The following is an 18,501-nucleotide window of genomic DNA, read 5'->3' as shown; positions in this document are numbered from 1 at the left end:
ACACAGATTAACATTTATGCAGAGGCTGAAATAGTTTATTACACAGATTAACATGTAATGGCTGGAACAATTGGTTTATTACACAGATTATCATTTATGCAATGTCTGGAATAGTTGGTTTACTACACAGATTAACATTTATGCAGTGGCTGGAATAGTTGGTTATTACACAAATTAACATTTATGTAATGATGGAGGAGTTGGTTTATTACATAGATTAATCATTTTTTAATGCACAAGCTACAAAGGAGCAATTGGGTCTTTATACAGAGTTTTTTTCATCAAATGGAATTTTTACCCTTAAATCCAAATGGATTAAGCAGTTAACATAAGAAAAATAAGTACTATTAGTGATCTGTATGTTTCTACCGAGAAACCACAAATACACCAAGGAACATGGAGAGAAAGACTGAAAGAAAGGAGGTTGAGTCGGGATATAAAGAATTTGGGAACAAAGCCAATCACACTTTATAGACTAATAGCACCAATCTATTTTTCTTGACCAATTAGACCTTAAAATACCGGAGGTGGGTTGGATTTAATCTGGTTGGTTTTAGGGTTCATCTAATTCTAGGTGTTATGGAATAAAATGAATACAGAAACTTTCACATTATTCACCCAGCTTTTCATAACTTTTTAAAATTTAAATGGCTTCCACTTAAAAGCAGTCTCACCGTCTCCTACCGGCTGATGGAGCTTTACCCCTTCTAAGCAGTGTGGTGCACCACCACCCCTCACACTGTGGCTATTCACATTAAGTCAATGAGGAAAACTTTTAATCTCACATCTTGGTTACTGTGCTAGGAGACAGTGTTGGTACAGAAGTACAGCTTGCAGCAGTACTGTGTCAGGTGAAGAACCTGCACCGGGAAGGATGAAGCAGGTGCAGCGTGGTTCATAGCAAACAGTCCAGTGGGAACCAGAAGGCCTTCTCGTTCCGAGTTCCCCTAGCCTTGACGTGTAGAGGATATCCAATAATCTCTTTAGTCACATGGCGTACTTCTGAGTCCATTCCCGAGCTGTTCTGTTGTACTTTTCCCTGTCTGTCTTGTAGATCTGAGCAATCTCAGGCACGAGGGGATCATCTGGGTTGGGGTCACACAGCAGGGAGCTGATGGACAGAAGCACTTTTGAAATAGTCAGTGCTGGAGACCACTGTGAGCGAAGGATATCAAGACAAATGCTGCCGTTACTGTTGACGTTTGGATGATAAATTCTTGTTGTAAATTCGACCTTAGGTGGCTTGAAGGGGTACTCTGTTGGGAAATCAATCGTCAGGAAAAATGCTCCGCCCTGATAGGGGCTGTCATTCGGCCCCAGGATGGTAGCTTGCCAGTGGAACATGTCTTCCCCGACAGGACCTGCGGAACACTGTGCTGGGGGATCCTGCGCCAGGTCGTTCAGTTCCTTGTGGATTCTCTTCAGAGCCATGGTGGGCGGAAGGCTGTCTTGGTGGGCCCCTGGTGGAAAGAGGCAGGGCCCGAGGTTGCCTTGTCAGCTGTGGATCAGCTGCCGAAGGAGGTGGGCAGTTCTGGCCTGGCCCCGGCAGGATGTGCAGAGGGCCGAGGCCTGCTCAGCTTCCGGTCCAGCCACAGTGGACGCAATATCTGTCTTCACATCGGTTGGCACATCACCCTGCAGCCGCCCCCTTTGTGCTGCCGCAGAAGCGGTCTCTTCTTCCGAGACCGAAGAGACCGAAGCCTCGCCTCCGCGGATCCCTCCGCCGGAGCCCCTGCCTGGGCTCGTGCCGACAGCCTGGCCGCAGCCTGGTGCCACAGACCGACGCGGACGGGACAGCCTGGGAGGGTGACAGTTGGTCGGGGATGATGTGATTGGTAGCATAGTAGGGTTTTTCTTTTGTAACATCACCATCATCATAAAGTCATAATGTATTGTGCTATGATGTCGTGATGCAGCTGTCTCCAGGTTACCAAATTACCCTTGGTTTTCTTTGAACAAACCGTGGATGAATGCAGTTCTCTGAGAAGAGACTTGATGTATCACCTATTCCACAAATGTTTCTGATCTCAGACAGAGGACTTCTTCATTTTTTAACAAAAGAATTTTATTTTATTTTTTAAAAGAATTTTTAAGAGAATTCCAAGTGCAGATAAGTGTTCACACCTCCTCTCACCCAAAATAATCTTTCACTAAGTAATTCAAATAATTTTAAACATTTTGGAAAGTTTGCAGTAATAAAAGGCATTTACATTTTCAGTGTCAACTCTATGCCTTCTTGCTTTCTTTTTAAAATATTTATTTATTAATTATATATACAGTGTTCTGCCTGCTTGCATATACACCAGGTCTCATTACAGATGGTTGTGAGCAACCATGCGGTTGCTGGGAATTGAACTCAAGACCTCTGGAAGAGCAGGCAGTACTCTTAACCACCAAGCAATCCCTCTAGCCCCCTTCTCGCTTTCTTTAGGAAACAAACAGGCGAATAAAAAATCAAATCAGAATAAACAGCAAAAACTAAAAAGCACAAGAAACACAGATATAAAAACAAAACCCATAATAACACAAAATTGGAAGCCATAATACACAAGAAAAAAACCAGGAAGATAACAAAAAAATGCTCAAAGCAGCATGAGACAAAAAAAATCATAAAATACCATTGTTAGTTAGTGTTGGCCACCTAGTGCTGAGCATGGACGCTCCCCTAGGTGTGGGTCATCTAACTAGTGAGAGCCCGTGGTAGGAAACTGATGTCAGTGGGAGACAACTTCTAGGCTAGGGGTTGGAGATCATGTTCACGACACCTCTCGGCTCGGGGACCTTATCTGACCTGGACAGTGCAGACTTCGCTGCGTGCTGACAGTGCACAAGCCCTGTGGGTCTTTCTGCCTCCTTTTCCATGTAGCACTGAAGACATCCCATTCAGGACTGAGTGTCCAGGGTCGTTCACTGTTTGTACATTATCCAGGTTGGGTCTCTGTGTTAGTTCTGTCTACTGCAAGGAAGCCTCTCTGATACTGAACACTGATCTGTATGCGCAACAGAATGTCGTGAAAGCTCATTCTGTTGCTATGTTACTTTAGTAGAACAAGTGTTTGGTTTTCCTGTGGGCCTGTGGCCTATCTACTATTAGAGCAGTGTCAGGCTTGGGTTCCATCTCATGGAGTTGGTCCACAACGTTTGTACTATTGCACTAGCATTTTATGCAGGCAGGGCACTAGTCCCATGGGAATGGAACCCATGTTGGTTTTTGTCAAAGGCCTTTCCATCTAATGAGATGATTATGTGGTTTTTGCTTTTTAGTCTGTTTTATGGTAGATTTCATCTATCAATTTACATGTGTAGAATCATCCCTGACTGTCTGGGATGAGGCCTACTTGATAATTGTGAATAATCTTTTTGGTATGTTCTTGGATTTAGTTTGCAATAAAAGCACTTATTGAGAATTTTTACATTATGTTCATAAGGGTAATTGAACATATATTATCTTTTTCATTGGTCTTTATGTGGTTTAAGTAACTTGCTTCATAAAATGAATTGGGCAGTATTCCTTCTGTTCTCTTGTGGGTAATAATTTGAGGAATATTGGTGTTTACTCTTTGAAAGTCTGGTAGAATTCTGCACTAAAACCTTCTGGCCCTGGGCGTTTTTGGTTGATAAACTTTTAATGACTGATTCTATTTCACCAGGGGTTATAGATCTGTTTAAATTGCTTATCTGATCTTGATTTAACTTTGGTAGGTGGCCTGTTTTACAATTTGGTGGAGTTCAGGTTTTTAAATTAAGTACTTAAAATTCTCTGGATTTCCTCAGTGTCTGTTAGTTATTATGTCCCTCTTGGTCTCTAATTTTGTTAATTTGGATCTTCTCTCTCCACAATTTAGTTAATTTGGCAAAGTGTTTATCTTACTGAGTATTCTCACAAACCAATTCTTTCTTTCCTTAAACTTTGTATTTGTTTATTTTTAATTGGATGATTTTAACTCTGAGTTTGATTATTCCTTGCTGTCTGTTCTTTTTTGGGTGTTATTTCTTCTTTCTGTTGTACAACTTTCTAAGTTGCTACTAATTTGCTTAGATGAGATCTTTCCCGTGGTTTTTAGGAAGGCACTTAGTGTTATGAAACTTGCCTCTTAGGACTACCTCGATGACTGATGTGGGAGTGATTTCTTATTTATAAAGAAACTGCCTAGACCCATTTGATAGGCCAACCCTTAGGTGGGCGGAGAAAACTGAACAGGATTCTGGGAGAAAGAAGCTGGATCAGTGAGTCGCCATGATTCTCCCAGTCCAGACAGATGCAGGTTAAGATCTTTCCTGGTAAGCACACCTCGTGATGCTACATAGATTATTAGAAATGGGTTAAGAGGCTGAAACTAATGGGCCAGGCAGTGTTTAAAAGAATACAGTTTCCGTGTAATTATTTCGGGTATAAAGCTAGCCGTGCGGGTAGCCGGGTGGCGGGGACGCAGCTCCCTATTTCAACAGATGACACCCATAGTTTTGTGTTTATTTTTTTATTTTTTATTTTTTTTTGATTTTTCGAGACAGGGTTTCTCCGTAGCTTTTGGTTCCTGTCCCGGAACTAGCTCTTGTAGACCAGGCTGGCCTCGAACTCACAGAGATCCGCCTGCCTCTGCCTCCCGAGTGCTGGGATTAAAGGCGTGCGCCACCACCGCCTGGCTTGTGTTTATTTTTATTCAGGCCCCCACCCCCCAGGTAGAGTTCTCTGTGTAACAGCCCTAGCTATTCTGAACTAGCTCTGTAGACCAGGCTGGCCTCAAACTCATAGTTTGCCTGCCTCTGCCTCCCGAGTGCTGGGATTAAAGGTGTTTCACCTCCCAACCTCATTCAGTTCTTAAACATTTTTAATTTCCTTCTTGATTTCTGTCTTGATCCATTTTTCAGTAGTGTGTTGTTCAGTTTCCATGAGTTTACACATTTTCTGTTATTGACATCCAGCTTTAGTCTGTGGTGGTCTGATGGGATGCAGAGTGTTTTCTTGTATCTTCAGTTCTCTTGTATCTGCTGAGATTTGCTTGTGTTCAGTTTTGGAGAATGTCCCACGGGCTGCTGAGAAGAAAGCATATTCTTTGGTGTTGGGGTGAACACCTGGTAAGTATATTTGGTTTGTGATGTTATTAAACTCCAACATTTCTGTTTCGTTTTTGTCTGGATGACTTATTACTGAGAGTGGATATTGAAGTTACTTGCTATCCGTGTGTGATTTTAGCTGTAATAGTGCGAAGCACAATTAATAAAATCTCAGAGACAGAAATTGGGCTTCAGCCTGAAGGTCAGAAAAGTAAAGCAGCCAGCCAGTCCAAAATAGCAATCCTGCCTCCAGGAATCTCAGATGAGACTGTGTCTGAGAGCTGTCTCCTCCTGTTTTATAGTCTTCCCTAGGGCTGGGATTAAGGGTGTGCACCACCACTCCTGGTTTGTGTGGCAAATTAGTGTATCTACTCAGATTAAAGGTGTGTGTCATTGTGGCTACTGGTATTAAAGATGTGTGTCTCCACTGCGTGGTCTGTAAGGCTGGCCAGTGTGGCTCTTACTTTTCTGACCTTTATTCAAGTTTTATTAGTACACACAAATGCCACTACAGTAGTGTTTCTTTTCTTTTCTGCCCTCGTGTTTGGTGCATGCATGTTTAGAATTGCAGTGTCCTCTTGGTGGATTTTTCCTTGAGAATGTTGTGTCCTTCTTTCCCTATCTCTTCTGATTAGTTTGTTTTGAAGGCTTACTGTGTCAGATATTAAAATGGCTATACCTGCTTACCTATTGGTTCTATTTGCTTAAAGTATGTTTTTCTATCTTTTTTCCCTAAGCAATATCTATCCTCGATATTAAAGTGTGACTCTTGAATGCAGCAGAAGGGTGGATCCTGCTTTCTAATTAATCTTGTTAGTCTATGCCTTTTTATTGGGGGAAATTGAGAGTTATTAATATTGAGAGTTTTCAGGGAGAAGTGTTTATAGATACCTTTTATTTTGTTGCTATAGTGTAGCGTTTTCATCCTCCATTCGGTTTTCTGGTTTGGGAATATGTATTCTTTGTGTTTTCTTGGGTGTGAGTAACCTCTTCAGGTTGAAGCTTTTCTTGTGACACCTTCTATAGAGCTGAATTGGTAAGATAGATAGGAACTGTTTAAATTTGGTTTTATTATGAAAATTTTCTTTCTCCATATATTGTGATTGATAGTTTTGCTAGATATAGTCATATGGGCTGGCATCTGTGATCTCTTAGAATTTGTAGAACATCCATCCCTCGGGCCCTTCTGGCTTTTAGAATTTCCATGGAGATTCAGGTGTTTTTCCACTGGAGTTTTCTTTATGCTTCTGTTTGCACTTTCAGGTCTTGAACAGTTTTATTTGTTTCCTTCTATTGTTTGTGTCTCCATAGACTTCACTAAGGGATTCACTCATATTCTCTTTGGGGTCCTTAAAAATGTTCATAATTGCTACTTTGAAGTCCTGCCTTTCTCATGTCCTGCTGGGTTCTGCTGGAGGCATCTTGGCTTGGCCATTTGTGTTTGTGTCTAGGCATCTGGGGTTAGGGTGTTTGAGTTGCCTGTAGATGTTGATATCTGGTCTTGTTTTTGTTGAATGAGTGTTGCTCCATTCCTTGGTTTCTGCTGCCTTCTCTGGGTCTTAGAAGAGTGTGGTAGCTGTGGGTTCCGTGGTACTGAGGGAGTGCTTCATAGGTCAGTGGGTGGCAGAGAGGAAGAGAGGTGGGCTAGGAGCAAAGGCAGCAGCTTCGGGCAAGATCCAAGGGAATCCTGTGCACACAGAAAGATGGGGTGTAGTTGTAAGCGGGTATCCTGCAGGCTGGTTGTGGTCCCACACGAAGGGGGAGCTGTGTCTGCTGCAGTGTTTGGTGGGGTCCCAGGAAATGGAGGTTCGTGTCCATTTTATACTTCGGATACTGGTTTGTGGGAGTCACATTCGCTCTGTGCTGGTTGACATTTTGTATGATGAGACTTGAGAGTTGTAGCTGTGTTAATGTGTAGTTGGTGTGGTTTAAATTACATTTCTGCATTGTCTAAAGACATCGAATCTTCTTCAGGTGCTTATCGCCCACTTCATTATCTTCCCTTCTGCTTCGTTTATAACAATATTTGGGAAAATTTAAAGTTATTTAAATTATTGTTGCTATGGAAATATAGTATTTTTCTCCAAATAAGGACAAAAATTGTTTTTATAATTTATAATATGGTTTCATACATTGTGGCATATCTAGAATGTACAGGGTTTTCAAAACTCTGAGATTATAACATTCTTTTGGCTTAATGTGCTTGCAGTGGGCTAAATACTATTAGGGCTGTAGCATGTATTATAAATCTGTCTGACTTCCAGAAGGTATAGGAATCGACTCATGTTTCTTTTTCAGCCTCACTTTTCATATTTCTTAAAATAGTACTGAGAACATTTGTATGCCCCAAACAGATGATTGATCTTGAGAATTTACTGAAGTGAATTAAATAAACATTTTAGGTTCTTCCTATCTGAACCATTTATAATTTATATTTTTATAGTGCATTTCCTAGACTTCATTTATAACCCATGAGTTTGCAATTGAAATTAGGGACTTACTATTGTAATGACTTATGGAATAGATGGTTTTCATTCCCTTAATCACCTTTCTTTAGAGAGGAGCCTAAGACAGGGCTGCAAACTCAGAAGTCAACAGGAATCTTAAGAGAAAAACCCCAGCTTTACAGCAAGCTAGTGATGGTCAATGCTATCGGTTAACCTGGACTGTGGGCCGAGGGAGTACTGAGAGTGGGTGCTTGCTGTGATCCTGTTACTACTGACTAGGAATTGGGGCCTGGTCTGGCCATATCTTTACAATGTATATTTGTAAGTGTGTGTGTCTGTGCGCACGCGTGTGTGTGTGTATAGATGAGTTATACATGTGTGAAACAGGGAAAAAAAAGAAGGGATTTGGTTGATCATTACTTTTTAGGTCTGGTCACACAGTATACTTGGTAGGATTTAAGGATTAGTAAATCCGTAGATTCTGTTGAATCTTTTACAAATATATGTCCTTTCTCTCTTGGGGCCACCTCCTCCCACCCCCATTTACTAATCAGAATTTAAAACATTTTAAAGTTACATCTATCTATCGATTGATCGATTGATTGGAGGGGGCATACGTGTGGAGATCAGAAGAAAACTTGTGGGAATTGGTTCTCTACTTCTACCATGTGAGTCCCAGGGGTTGAACTCGGGTCGTCTGCAAGTACTGTTACCTCTTGAGCCATTTCCTTGGTCCTTGAACTGTTTTCATTTGTGTTGTCCAGGCTGGTCTTAAAAACTCTTGGGGTTAAGTGAACTTCTTGCCTCAGCTTCCTGAGTAGTTGAACACCACTGTGCTGGGCTCCCTTCTTGGTTTTTTTCTTAAAGTATTTGGTGTACATGTGTGTGTGGGAGGGACGGACGGTTCCTGCAACACACGTGTGGAGTCAGGAGGGTGCGGGGAGTCTGTTCTGCTGTGTGTGCACTCACGTGTGGAGTCAGGAGCCTCCCGTTGAACTCAGTGGAAATGAATATGAATTATAATGGGGCTGATAGTACTAGAATGCGTGTAGTACACCTTCCCAATTCAGTGTTTGAAACTGCTGTGTATAGTAAAAAAATACAACAGTGCTGATTTCAACCAAACAAAAATTGTTAAAACTGTATCTGAAAGCCAGCTTGCTGGTGCATGCTTTCAATCTACTCGGGAGGCAGAGGCAGAGGCAGAGGCAGGAGGAGCTCTAAATTTGAGGCTAGCCTGGTCTACAAAGTGAGTTCCAGGACAGTCAGGACTACACAGAGAAACCCTGTCTCAGAAAACTAACCAACTAACTAAATATGTTTTAAAACCCATGTTTTAAAGACGAATTATTTAGTGAAGTTTTAAATGCAATCCCTACTTCATCTAGTTTTATGTGAGATGATACTTAAACAGTTTTAATTCTGTTTTAGCTTGATAGAGACGGATAGCAAGTCTTTAAGATCTGTGAATGGGTCAAGAAGAAACAGTGGCTCTTCTCTTGTATCAAGTTCCTCTGCCTCCAGCAACCTCAGTCACCTGGAAGAAGACTCTTGGATTCTTTGGGGAAGAATTGTGAATGAATGGGATGATGCACGCAAGAAAAAAGAGAAGCAAGTGAAGGTATTTGCGTTCTTCACTGAAGTTCTCTTCTTTACCCTGGAGAGGACCAGGTGTGGATTAAGTAGGGAATTAGGAAAAGCAGAAGGATTCTAGGAATTTCGGAGCTATGTTGCGAACAGGTTTGCTTTATATGTGGTTATCATCTGTGCTTGTGGGCTGTTGTAGGGATCCTGAAATTGTAGATATTCACAATTATTATTATTATTAGAAATCAGTTAAACTCCCATGTTGTTAATTCAGAAATGAAGTCATGACATTCTGTATCAGTATTTGCCTTTTCTCCCCAGCAGCCCTTTGATAAGTGGACTGACAGGTCCTTAAGTCCCCACATTCCCAGTCAGACTACGGTTTATCCATGGCTCTGTAGCTCCTCCTGATCAGAACGTACCCAAGGGTCACATCTTAGACTTCTTTAAAGAATTTCGTATTTGCTAGTAAACAAGCTTTGTAAATTATAAACACTCTGAGACCCCAGAGCGGTTGGGTAGCAAGTGTGAGACATTTACGTTGTGTTTTCCTTTCATTTTCAGGAGCTTGTTCGTAAAGGGATACCCCACCACTTCAGAGCAATCGTTTGGCAGCTTTTATGTAACGCACAGAGTATGTCAATTAAGGACCAGTATTCAGAACTCCTGAAAATGACTTCACCTTGTGAAAAACTGATCCGAAGAGACATTGCTCGAACTTACCCAGAGCACAGTTTTTTTAAGGAAAAAGACAGCCTTGGACAGGAGGTTTTATTTAACGTGATGAAGGTAAGTGCTAGTTACTCATGTTTTGAAGTGAAGTGAGTTTGAAGGAGGTTGATATTACATGTTTCCATAATGAAGCATGAACTCAGGTTCTTGGTTGGTAGACTTAGTTTTAGTATACTTTCTGCTTTAATTCTGATGCTTCATTGTCGATAGTTTGGAGAACTAATTGAAAAATTTATCACATTATTTAGTGTTAGTTGACAAAAACTAATCTCCTCTCGCCGGCCTTTGCAGTGTGAGAGTAGATACTTCATATGCATCAACCTTGTGGTCTGCGATAGTGACTTTACTTGTTAAGCGTGCTCAGCCCTTTAAAAATTTACTGTTGCCTTTTTAATATTGCATTTTCACAGTTCCCCCCCCCCATTTTCCTCTGTGAAATACCACCAGTTTCTTAAGTTATTTGAATTTTGTTGTTTGCCGTCACTGTACTGTGTTTATCTCTGTCCGATAGCTGTTGCTTTTCTGAGTATGACTTGCTTTATTTCCTTTGCTCTTAGGAGCTGCCATTTTTAAGTGAGAAATTGTCCAGAGAAATTTTATGTAATAAACCATTTGCTTTTTAAATATTTATAGAATAACATCTGTAACAAGTAAGCAAGAGCTTTTGTGAACAAATAAATGAACTTTTAATTTAACTGTGTCACCAATTTTAGGTTTTGGAGAAGGGAGATAGAATATACACGTTGAAATGTTTTGAACACCATGTTTTACTTTCCAGGCCTACTCCTTGGTGGACCGTGAGGTTGGCTACTGTCAAGGCAGTGCTTTCATAGTGGGACTGTTGCTTATGCAGGTGAGTTCACGCCTGCAAGCTGCAACTGTGTCTACATTTTTTTTTTTTTTTTTGGTTTTTTGAGACAGGGTTTCTCTGTAGCTTTGGTGCCTGTCCTGGAACTAGCTCTTGTAAATGTGTCTACATTTCTTAAAGTCAACTGGAGAATTAAAAAACCGTCTCTGGTTTTCCTGAGTTAAGCAGATTTGTGTCATCTCCCTAAACGTAGTGTACATAGTGATTTACTTTGGCACTTTGAAAGTAAAATGACATACAGTAATACTCTTGCCACCAAATGAGATTTCAGCTCCTGCACTCCTCTTCCTCCCTCTGTTCTTTTTCCTTCCTCCTACTTCCTTCTTCTTTGCAAATTGAACCCAGGCTTTGTATGCTGTATCACTGAGCTGCAGGCCCAGCCCCTTATGCTGGGCAGTGGTGGTGATGCCTTAAATCCCAGCACTACTTCCAGGAAGTCACCAAAGCCACACAGAGAAACCTTGTCTCGAATAAAAGAAAAATAATTACAAGTACTTTTTACATACACTATGTGTGTGCCCAAGTGTATGCAGATCAGACACCACTTGCAGGAGCTGGTTCTTATTCACCATATGGACTTCAGGAATGAAGCTCAGGCCATTGGTCTTGACAGGTGCCTTTACTTGATGAGCCATCTTGCTAGCTCCCCCAGCTTCTGCCTCTTCTTATGTTTTTCAATATTTTATTTTTATTTTTAATTATGTGTGTGTGTGTATGGGGGGGGGGGTTGTGCACATGTCTGTAGTGCCTGTGGAGGCTGGAAGTGGGTACTGAATTTCCTGGAGGTGGAGTTACAGGCACTTCTGAGCTGCCCGACATGGTGCTGGGGCTCGAACTAAGATGAGATCTAACAGCTGAACAGTCTTTCCAACCCCACTTACTTCTTTTTTTCTTCTCCCTCCCTCCCTCCCTCCCCTCCCTTTGGGTTTTTTAGACAGGGCTTCTCTGTGGCTTTGGAGCCTGTCCTGGAACTAGCTCTGTAGGCCAGGCTGTCCTTGAACTCACAGAGATCCACCCGCCTCTGGCTCCCAAGTGCTGGGATTAAAGGAGTGCACCACCACCACCTGGCTCATTTCTTAATATATACAATTGTACCAAGATATTCTACAAGAACTTGTTACATTTTTTTAAAATTTTACTTGTCAACATTTCATTGGGAGTAATCTTTTTCCAACCAAAAGTAAGAATAAAAGTTTCTTACAAAATCTTATTTACGTTATGAACATGTTTGGAAATATACTTAGGAGTGTTATATATCATTTAGCTATAGGCTTACTGTTGCTGTTACCTTGATATGGAAATAACCAGGCTAGATTAAAGATAGACTCTTATAATAAATAAAATATATTAAAAAACTCACGCCACAGGCACAGAAGATCCAGGCCCTGCTTGACCACGGGGGAAACTACACAAAGCACTCCTGGGTGGTGCACAGGTTTTTATCTCCTGGTCCCAGAAAGCCACACCTAAACTAGGTTCCACCTCTTAAAGATTATTGGTTAACAAGGCTTTTACCATCAGCTTGTTATTTATATCATACTCAGCTGCCTTTACTGTCCCAGGGATACAACATTGGCATTGACTGATTTGGGAGTGGTTTGGGTAGCATGCTCCTAGAATTTAGGAATATGGCAATTAAAATTGGAAAGGGAGCCGGGTGGTGGTGGCGCATGCCTTTAATCCCAGCACTCGGGAGGCAGAGGCAGGTGGATCTCTGTGAGTTCGAGACCAGCCTGGTCTACAAGAGCTAGTTCCAGGACAGGCTCCAAAACCACAGAGACACCCTGTCTCGAAAAACCACGAAAAAAAAAATTGGAAAGGGAAATGGTGTATACATTCATCTTCTTAGCCTTGATGAAAATTTCCTTATTTAACTTTTTATGTAGTCTCAGAACTTAGTCCTGAAAGTGGCTTGATTTGAAGTGTGTGGGCTGCGGTTTGTATCTCAGTTCTGCACTCAGCCTGTGAGCTTAGACTCCCGTTTCAGATGGCCTTGTTTTTGTCTGGATGCTTTGCGAGAGTTCTGTAGGTGTGAGTCTGCGTGGTGTATAGCACGTGTGAGGCATGTAGTAAAACTTCAGTGGCTTTTGTCCATCTTGAGTAGATGAAAGCAGAGTGGGAATAAAATCTCCTGGTATTTTACTTCCTTACTATCTGACTTTAAAAGTTCCGTGTCAGGACTCCCTTCTTCATCCCCGTTCTCTTCAGTTTGTCTGTTGCTCAGGTGCTGGGAATGGAGCCCAGGGCCTTATACGCACTGTGCACCTGCTCTTCTTTTGCTCTGTCCCTGGTCTCCATCCCTCCGTTCAGGGCACAGTATGAACAAGCTAGCTACTACTTACCGTGTGTAGTAAGAACTCCAGTGGTGATTCTAGGATATTTTTCCATGTTAACTAAATCTGGGCTATAATGTATATGGCATAAAAGTAGCTATATTAATATTGATGTATTTAGAGCATCCACAAAGTCCTGATTGTCCTGATTTATAAATGGTTGTCAGTAGTAGATCTTTTTACTATTAAAGTCAAATACAATTATTATCAGTCTAGTGATTTTTACCACAAATCTGTTCCTTTTTCTTTTATATTAACTTTGAAATAACAGTATTCATCTCTGCTGAGTGTCTAGACTCTAGATGCTAGAGATGAATGTTTTCCTCCCTGAAGAGTGCATGTTGCTGCAGCTTGTGGAGCTGCATAGTTGGAGTTTCCTGTGAGGTGGCTATACACCAAAGTTTTCTTTTGCTCCAGTTGGTCCCTGATTGTGTAACATCAGGAGGCTATGTAAGAGGCCTTGAGTCTTCCGAGTCCTGCCCCTCCACAAGAGTGTGTTTCAGTCTTGGAGAAATGGCCACACAAGAAGTAGAAAACTGATTTTAGCCTTTGGAGTGGCTGTGGAGGCTGAGATAGTAACTGCCTGCCATGCTCCCTGGAGGAAAGGAGGTCAAAAGCTAGAATTTGTTTCAGTGCCGATGACTAAGGAGTTGGTAGAACAGTGACCCAGAAGTCTGTGGAGGCCCAGCGTGTTTCAGATGGACCTTCGGAAAGATGGGAATCCTGGAGAATGCCTTAGAGCATCAGAGTGGGAGTTTGGAAATCGAGATGCAGAGGGACTAAGAGAACGGTGTAGTCTGGAGATCTGGGATCTCGTGCCTCTTGCGCCATTGACGTGTCAGTGGGGCTTTAGGACTTGAATTATTGGGGATGGTCTCCACAGCACAACTGTGACTGTCTTCAGTAAGAGGTACTGAGAGACCTTTGGGGGACATCCTCTTTTGAAATTCATTCACAGACTATAAATGAAGATTAGAAAACTGTATTATTTTGAGAAAGTTATCTACCCTTGTGGGTGCTTTGCCTGAGTTTTGAATGCCTTTTGAGTTATTTTCTTAGTGAATATTTCCTAGTGATTTATACTTTTAAAACCCAGTTGCAGATAATTTTAAAGCATAGAAGTTCTTTTGGTAATTACATTGTGTGTCTTTTCTGTGCAGAATCCCCAAAGCTTTCCAGTTGTCTTAAGGGCAAAGTAAAAAATTACAGTGTGGCTTCCAGAGCCTGTGTGTGTGGTTTCATTTTTTTCTTCTTTAAACTCCTTTACTCATAAACTTTTAAAAGCAATGTAAGCTTAATCTCATTAATTTATATTCTGTGCTTGGCATCTGTTAAGTACTTCTTGTGTAGGTTTCACTGTATACAAGGGGATAACTTGACTTTAGTGTCTCCTGCTTACTGACCAAGCATGCCAGCATCTGTTGCTGTCAGGAGACACCATGACCAAGGTAATTTATAGAAGAACGCATTTAAATGGGGCTTGCAGTTTCGGAGTCCATGACCATCCTGGTGGGGAGTGTGGGAACAGGCAGGCAGACAGCTATGGCTCTGGGGAGGAAAGTGAGGGGGAGGGTGGAGAGTGGGGAGAGAGAACGTGGTGTGGGCTGTTGACACACCTGCCAACAAAGCCACACCTCTTCCCAACAAGGCCACATCTCCTAGTCCTTTCTAGATCTACTAACTGGGACCAAGCATTCAATATATGAGCCTATGGGACCATTATCTAGGGCCTTCGTACTCTCTGTCTTCCAAGACTGTTCTTTCTCAGATGGTCTCGAATTTCCTTTCCTCATTTGTTTTATTTAGGTCCATTCCCGACTTACATAGAGAACATTTGTCTTCCCAGCATTCTCTTATTCCAGTTTATTTTCCATAGCGTTCATCACCACTGACATAGCTATGATTTAGGCACATAACCTGTTTATCTTAGAAAGCTCCTCTTGAGTAAAGCTTAAATGTTTTCCTTGCTGTTCTTATATTTAGAAAGAGAACAGTATGTAGGTATAAATGAATACTTGTTGGTTAGATGAAATAGGTCCTATTTAGGGTGGCATGACCGTAGACGTATGTGTGTATGTATGTATGCACATATACACGTACATGTATAAATTCACATACACACATTTGATTAAGTTAATGAATTAGACAAGTTGAGGCAGTTAGTCTCAGAATTTGCAAGAGTCATTGTCTGATTCTCAGAATGGAAGCCTGGAACGTCCTGATTCTTATCCATTGCTCTTTATACTGCACTCTGACAGCTGAAAGCACTCACTGTGGGCTTAATTCAGCATCCAGAGTCCACGTAAAGAAGCCTAGTGTGGTGATGTGTGCACTCGGCTAGGAAGGCTTGCTCTGTGAGTCAGGACCCGAGAGAGCTTGTCTCAAGACAACAGGATGTATGGAGTCCAAGGAATGGCACTGAGGGATGACCTCTGGCCTCTGTGAACACTTGATCACGCAAACACATACACTTCAAAGAAATGAAAAGAAACTTTGTTATTGAGTGGTACTTTGTTTATAATTTGATTTGGCTTACTTGTGTATTGGGAAATGTTGAACTGTGTTACTATTTTTTCTTCTTAAAATAGATGCCAGAAGAAGAAGCTTTTTGTGTGTTTGTTAAATTAATGCAAGACTACAGACTTCGTGAACTCTTTAAACCAAGCATGGCAGAATTGGGCCTTTGTATGTACCAGTTTGAATGCATGATACAGGTAAATGTTCGCTTTACCTTTTTACCCCTTTCTCAATGTGATCTTAGCAAATTCTGCGTCAGAATCATAGAAGCAAGTGCTGGAGAGAGAGATGGGTCAGTGGTTAAAAGCACCTTTGCTGCTCTTGCAGAGAACCTGGATTGATTGCCAGCACCCACGTGGTGGCTTCCAACTGTTTGTAATTCCTGTTCTAGGGGTTCTGGTGCCGCCTTTTGATCTGTGTGGGCACTAGGCACACACCGTGCACATAGGTAAATGCAAGCAAAATTCTTAAACACATTTAAAGAAGCATAGCATCAGTTGAGAACGCAGTCAGTGATCTCATCCCATGGTGACAGTTGGTCATGCTGGGGCTCTTAGAAACGTTCAGCGTAGGCCTCAAGTGCGCCGTACTTAGGTGCTGTGCTTCTGCTCCTGCTGTGTGCTGTTCTGCGTGCTTGTGTACTGAGTGCTGTGTACTGAGTGCTGAGTACTTAGGTGCTATGTACTGAGTGCTGAGTACTTAGGTGCTGTGTACTGAGTGCTGAGTACTTAGGTGCTGTGCTCCTGCTCCTGCTGTGTGCTGTTCTGAGTGCTCGTGTGGGGAGCCAGCTCACTGTGGAGACTCCGCACTGTCATGTTCCTTCCCTCCGTTCTCTTTGCATCTTGGCCCCCAATCTAATGATTTTTTTGCATGTTTCCATAATTTGATGTGACCAGCCTCAGATTGAGATTGTCTAGAAGCCAACACGTCAAGGTGAAGAGGAAAGGAAGACTGGGATCAGTCAAGTGCAAATTGATTAGTGTTTTTTAAAGACAGGGCCTCACTGTGTAGCCTTGGCTGGCCTAGAACTTGCTATGTAGCCCACACTGGCCATAAACTCACAGAGATCTGCCTGCTTTTACCTCCTGAGTGTTGGGATTAAAGGTGTGTGCCTCCATACCCGGCGAAAACATCTTTGGAAATTTTTACTTTTCTGGATTTAATTTTTATTTCTTCAATTTTAAATTTCATTTAAAATAAATAACCTTACTTTGCTATCCTGTAGTAGGAAGGTAGGAGTGGTCTCCTTTGTTTGCGTTCCAGCTGGATGCGAAGAGTTTTAGGTGTGGGTCGTCGTTTTGGCACACGGAGCAGTTTTCAACCACTTCCTCTGGAAGTACGAAATCCTGTGTTGTATGAAGAATGGGATATGAAATTGTTTTTACATTTTAAGAAAACCAGAATACATCATGTGATAACTGTTTTCTGAAATAGTAATTTTGTTTGTTGATACAAACCTCACACTCTTGATGTGCTAGGAGTTAAGACATTGTTGAAGATCTTGTATTTTTCCTACTCTGTAGGAGGCAAAGACTGATGGCTGATGGTATATGGTACTTAAAAGTTTCAGCATGGCATTTACTTAGAAATTTCTAAGAAATATTATAGCAAAAATATAGAAGATATTGGATAGCTGTACTCACCAACAAGATGGAAAGAAATAAACATTTTATTACTTTGCTGCTCAGTGAGTGGTTGGATGATGATACTTGGTTTAAGTTTAACTTGGCTATGATGTAGTTTTTCTTATTAGTGAATCAAATGTTAAGATGTACCTGATGTTCCAGCTGTAGGTCATTGCTTTGTCCTTTGCTGCTTACGACAAAGTTTCATTTCTGTATTTGCGTTTTTCTGTTATTCTTGATCTTCTTTCTGTTTGCTGTAGGCTTACCTACAGATAATCTGGCTTGAAATCCTCAGTTTATTTTATTGTAACTAATTCTTCTCTCTGCCAGGAGCATCTTCCAGAGCTCTCTGTACATTTCCAGTCTCAGAGTTTCCACACGTCAATGTATGCGTCATCCTGGTTTCTGACCATCTTTCTGACAACATTCCCATTACCAGTCGCAACAAGGATATTCGATATCTTTATGTCTGAGGTAAGCTAATGAGCAGATTAGGAATAAGGACAGAATAAAGGAATCATTGGGTTAATTAGAGCAGGGTGGTACAAGGAGGAACGAGAGAGCTGTCCTTGTGTCTCCACGGCAATGCTTCCATGAGTTAATCTCGTTCAGCCCTCATAACAACCTTCCTGGTTAGGTTGTGGCCACGCCCATTTGTTAGGAGATAGATGGGAGCTGAGGCTTACAGGGATGTTACGTGACTTGGGACTGTGTCCAGGATTCAGATATATGCAGTTAGGTTTTGGATCTTCTCTCCAAATTCATCGTCTTCATCACCTTAAAGATACAGGGAGAGTAAATGAGAAGTGGATTCCCCCACACGGTCGATGCTGTCATAGTGAGACAGGATTCCTGTAGTTCAACTGCTCTCTGCCGTGAAGGCTTTCCCGCGGCACTATAGGATTCCAGGTAGTTAAACTGCGTCTAACTTTAGTTTAGTGAAGGCTTTTCCACAGCACTATAGGATTCCGGTAGTTAAACTGCATCTAACTTTAGTTTAGTGAAGGCTTTCCCGCGGCACTTGGGTTGTCAGTTTATGTGACTTATCTAATTTAGTTAGGACTGAAGTTGGCAATCAATAGTTCATTACTTACTCAGCTCTGGTTTCCATATCAAAGCTGTCCTCCGTTTGTTTTCTTAGAGCACGGCCCTGCCTGTTTGTGCGTGTGTCTGGTGTGGGCTGCACGGTAGGAAGAGCAGCTGTGAAGCCCAAGTGGACCATACTTGTTCTCGGGCCCTTGGCAGAGTGTTTGCCAGTTCTTAGTTTAGATCTTTAAATGCTTACCTTGGTATTATTTTGAATGATTAGTTTTTGTCGATGGAAGCATAAACAAATT

General features: G+C 41.7%; 2 protein-coding genes across 2 annotated transcripts in view; one reads left to right on the top strand and one right to left on the bottom strand.

Moving 5' to 3' along the window:
• The window catches only part of LOC121433603 (EVI5-like protein), a 94,664-nt gene that overhangs the window by 48,432 nt on the left and 27,731 nt on the right, over positions 1–18,501 (top strand). The window contains exons 3-7 of the mRNA XM_041632089.1: positions 8,934–9,123; positions 9,654–9,878; positions 10,600–10,674; positions 15,611–15,736; positions 17,495–17,638. Of these exons, the coding sequence (XP_041488023.1) occupies positions 8,934–9,123; positions 9,654–9,878; positions 10,600–10,674; positions 15,611–15,736; positions 17,495–17,638 (760 nt within the window). The remainder of the gene's footprint in view (positions 1–8,933; positions 9,124–9,653; positions 9,879–10,599; positions 10,675–15,610; positions 15,737–17,494; positions 17,639–18,501) is intronic.
• Positions 988–1,431, bottom strand: LOC121433705 (ubiquitin-conjugating enzyme E2 D2B). Its single transcript, XM_041632215.1, has one exon. The coding sequence runs from the start codon at positions 1,429–1,431 to the stop codon at positions 988–990; it is 444 nt and encodes a 147-aa protein (XP_041488149.1).

The sequence above is a fragment of the Microtus oregoni genome, unplaced genomic scaffold (assembly GCF_018167655.1).
Source record: "Microtus oregoni isolate MIOR12 unplaced genomic scaffold, Mior012 000040F_ref0000088, whole genome shotgun sequence".
Classification (NCBI taxonomy): domain Eukaryota; kingdom Metazoa; phylum Chordata; class Mammalia; order Rodentia; family Cricetidae; genus Microtus; species Microtus oregoni.
Note: the sequence above shows the minus strand (reverse complement) of the source record. Positions and strands in the feature narration are given on the sequence as shown.

Coding starts and splice junctions, on each gene's coding strand:
- LOC121433705 (XM_041632215.1), bottom strand. CDS start 1,431: ATGGCTCTGAAGAGAATCCACAAGGAACTGAACGACCTGGCGCAGGAT.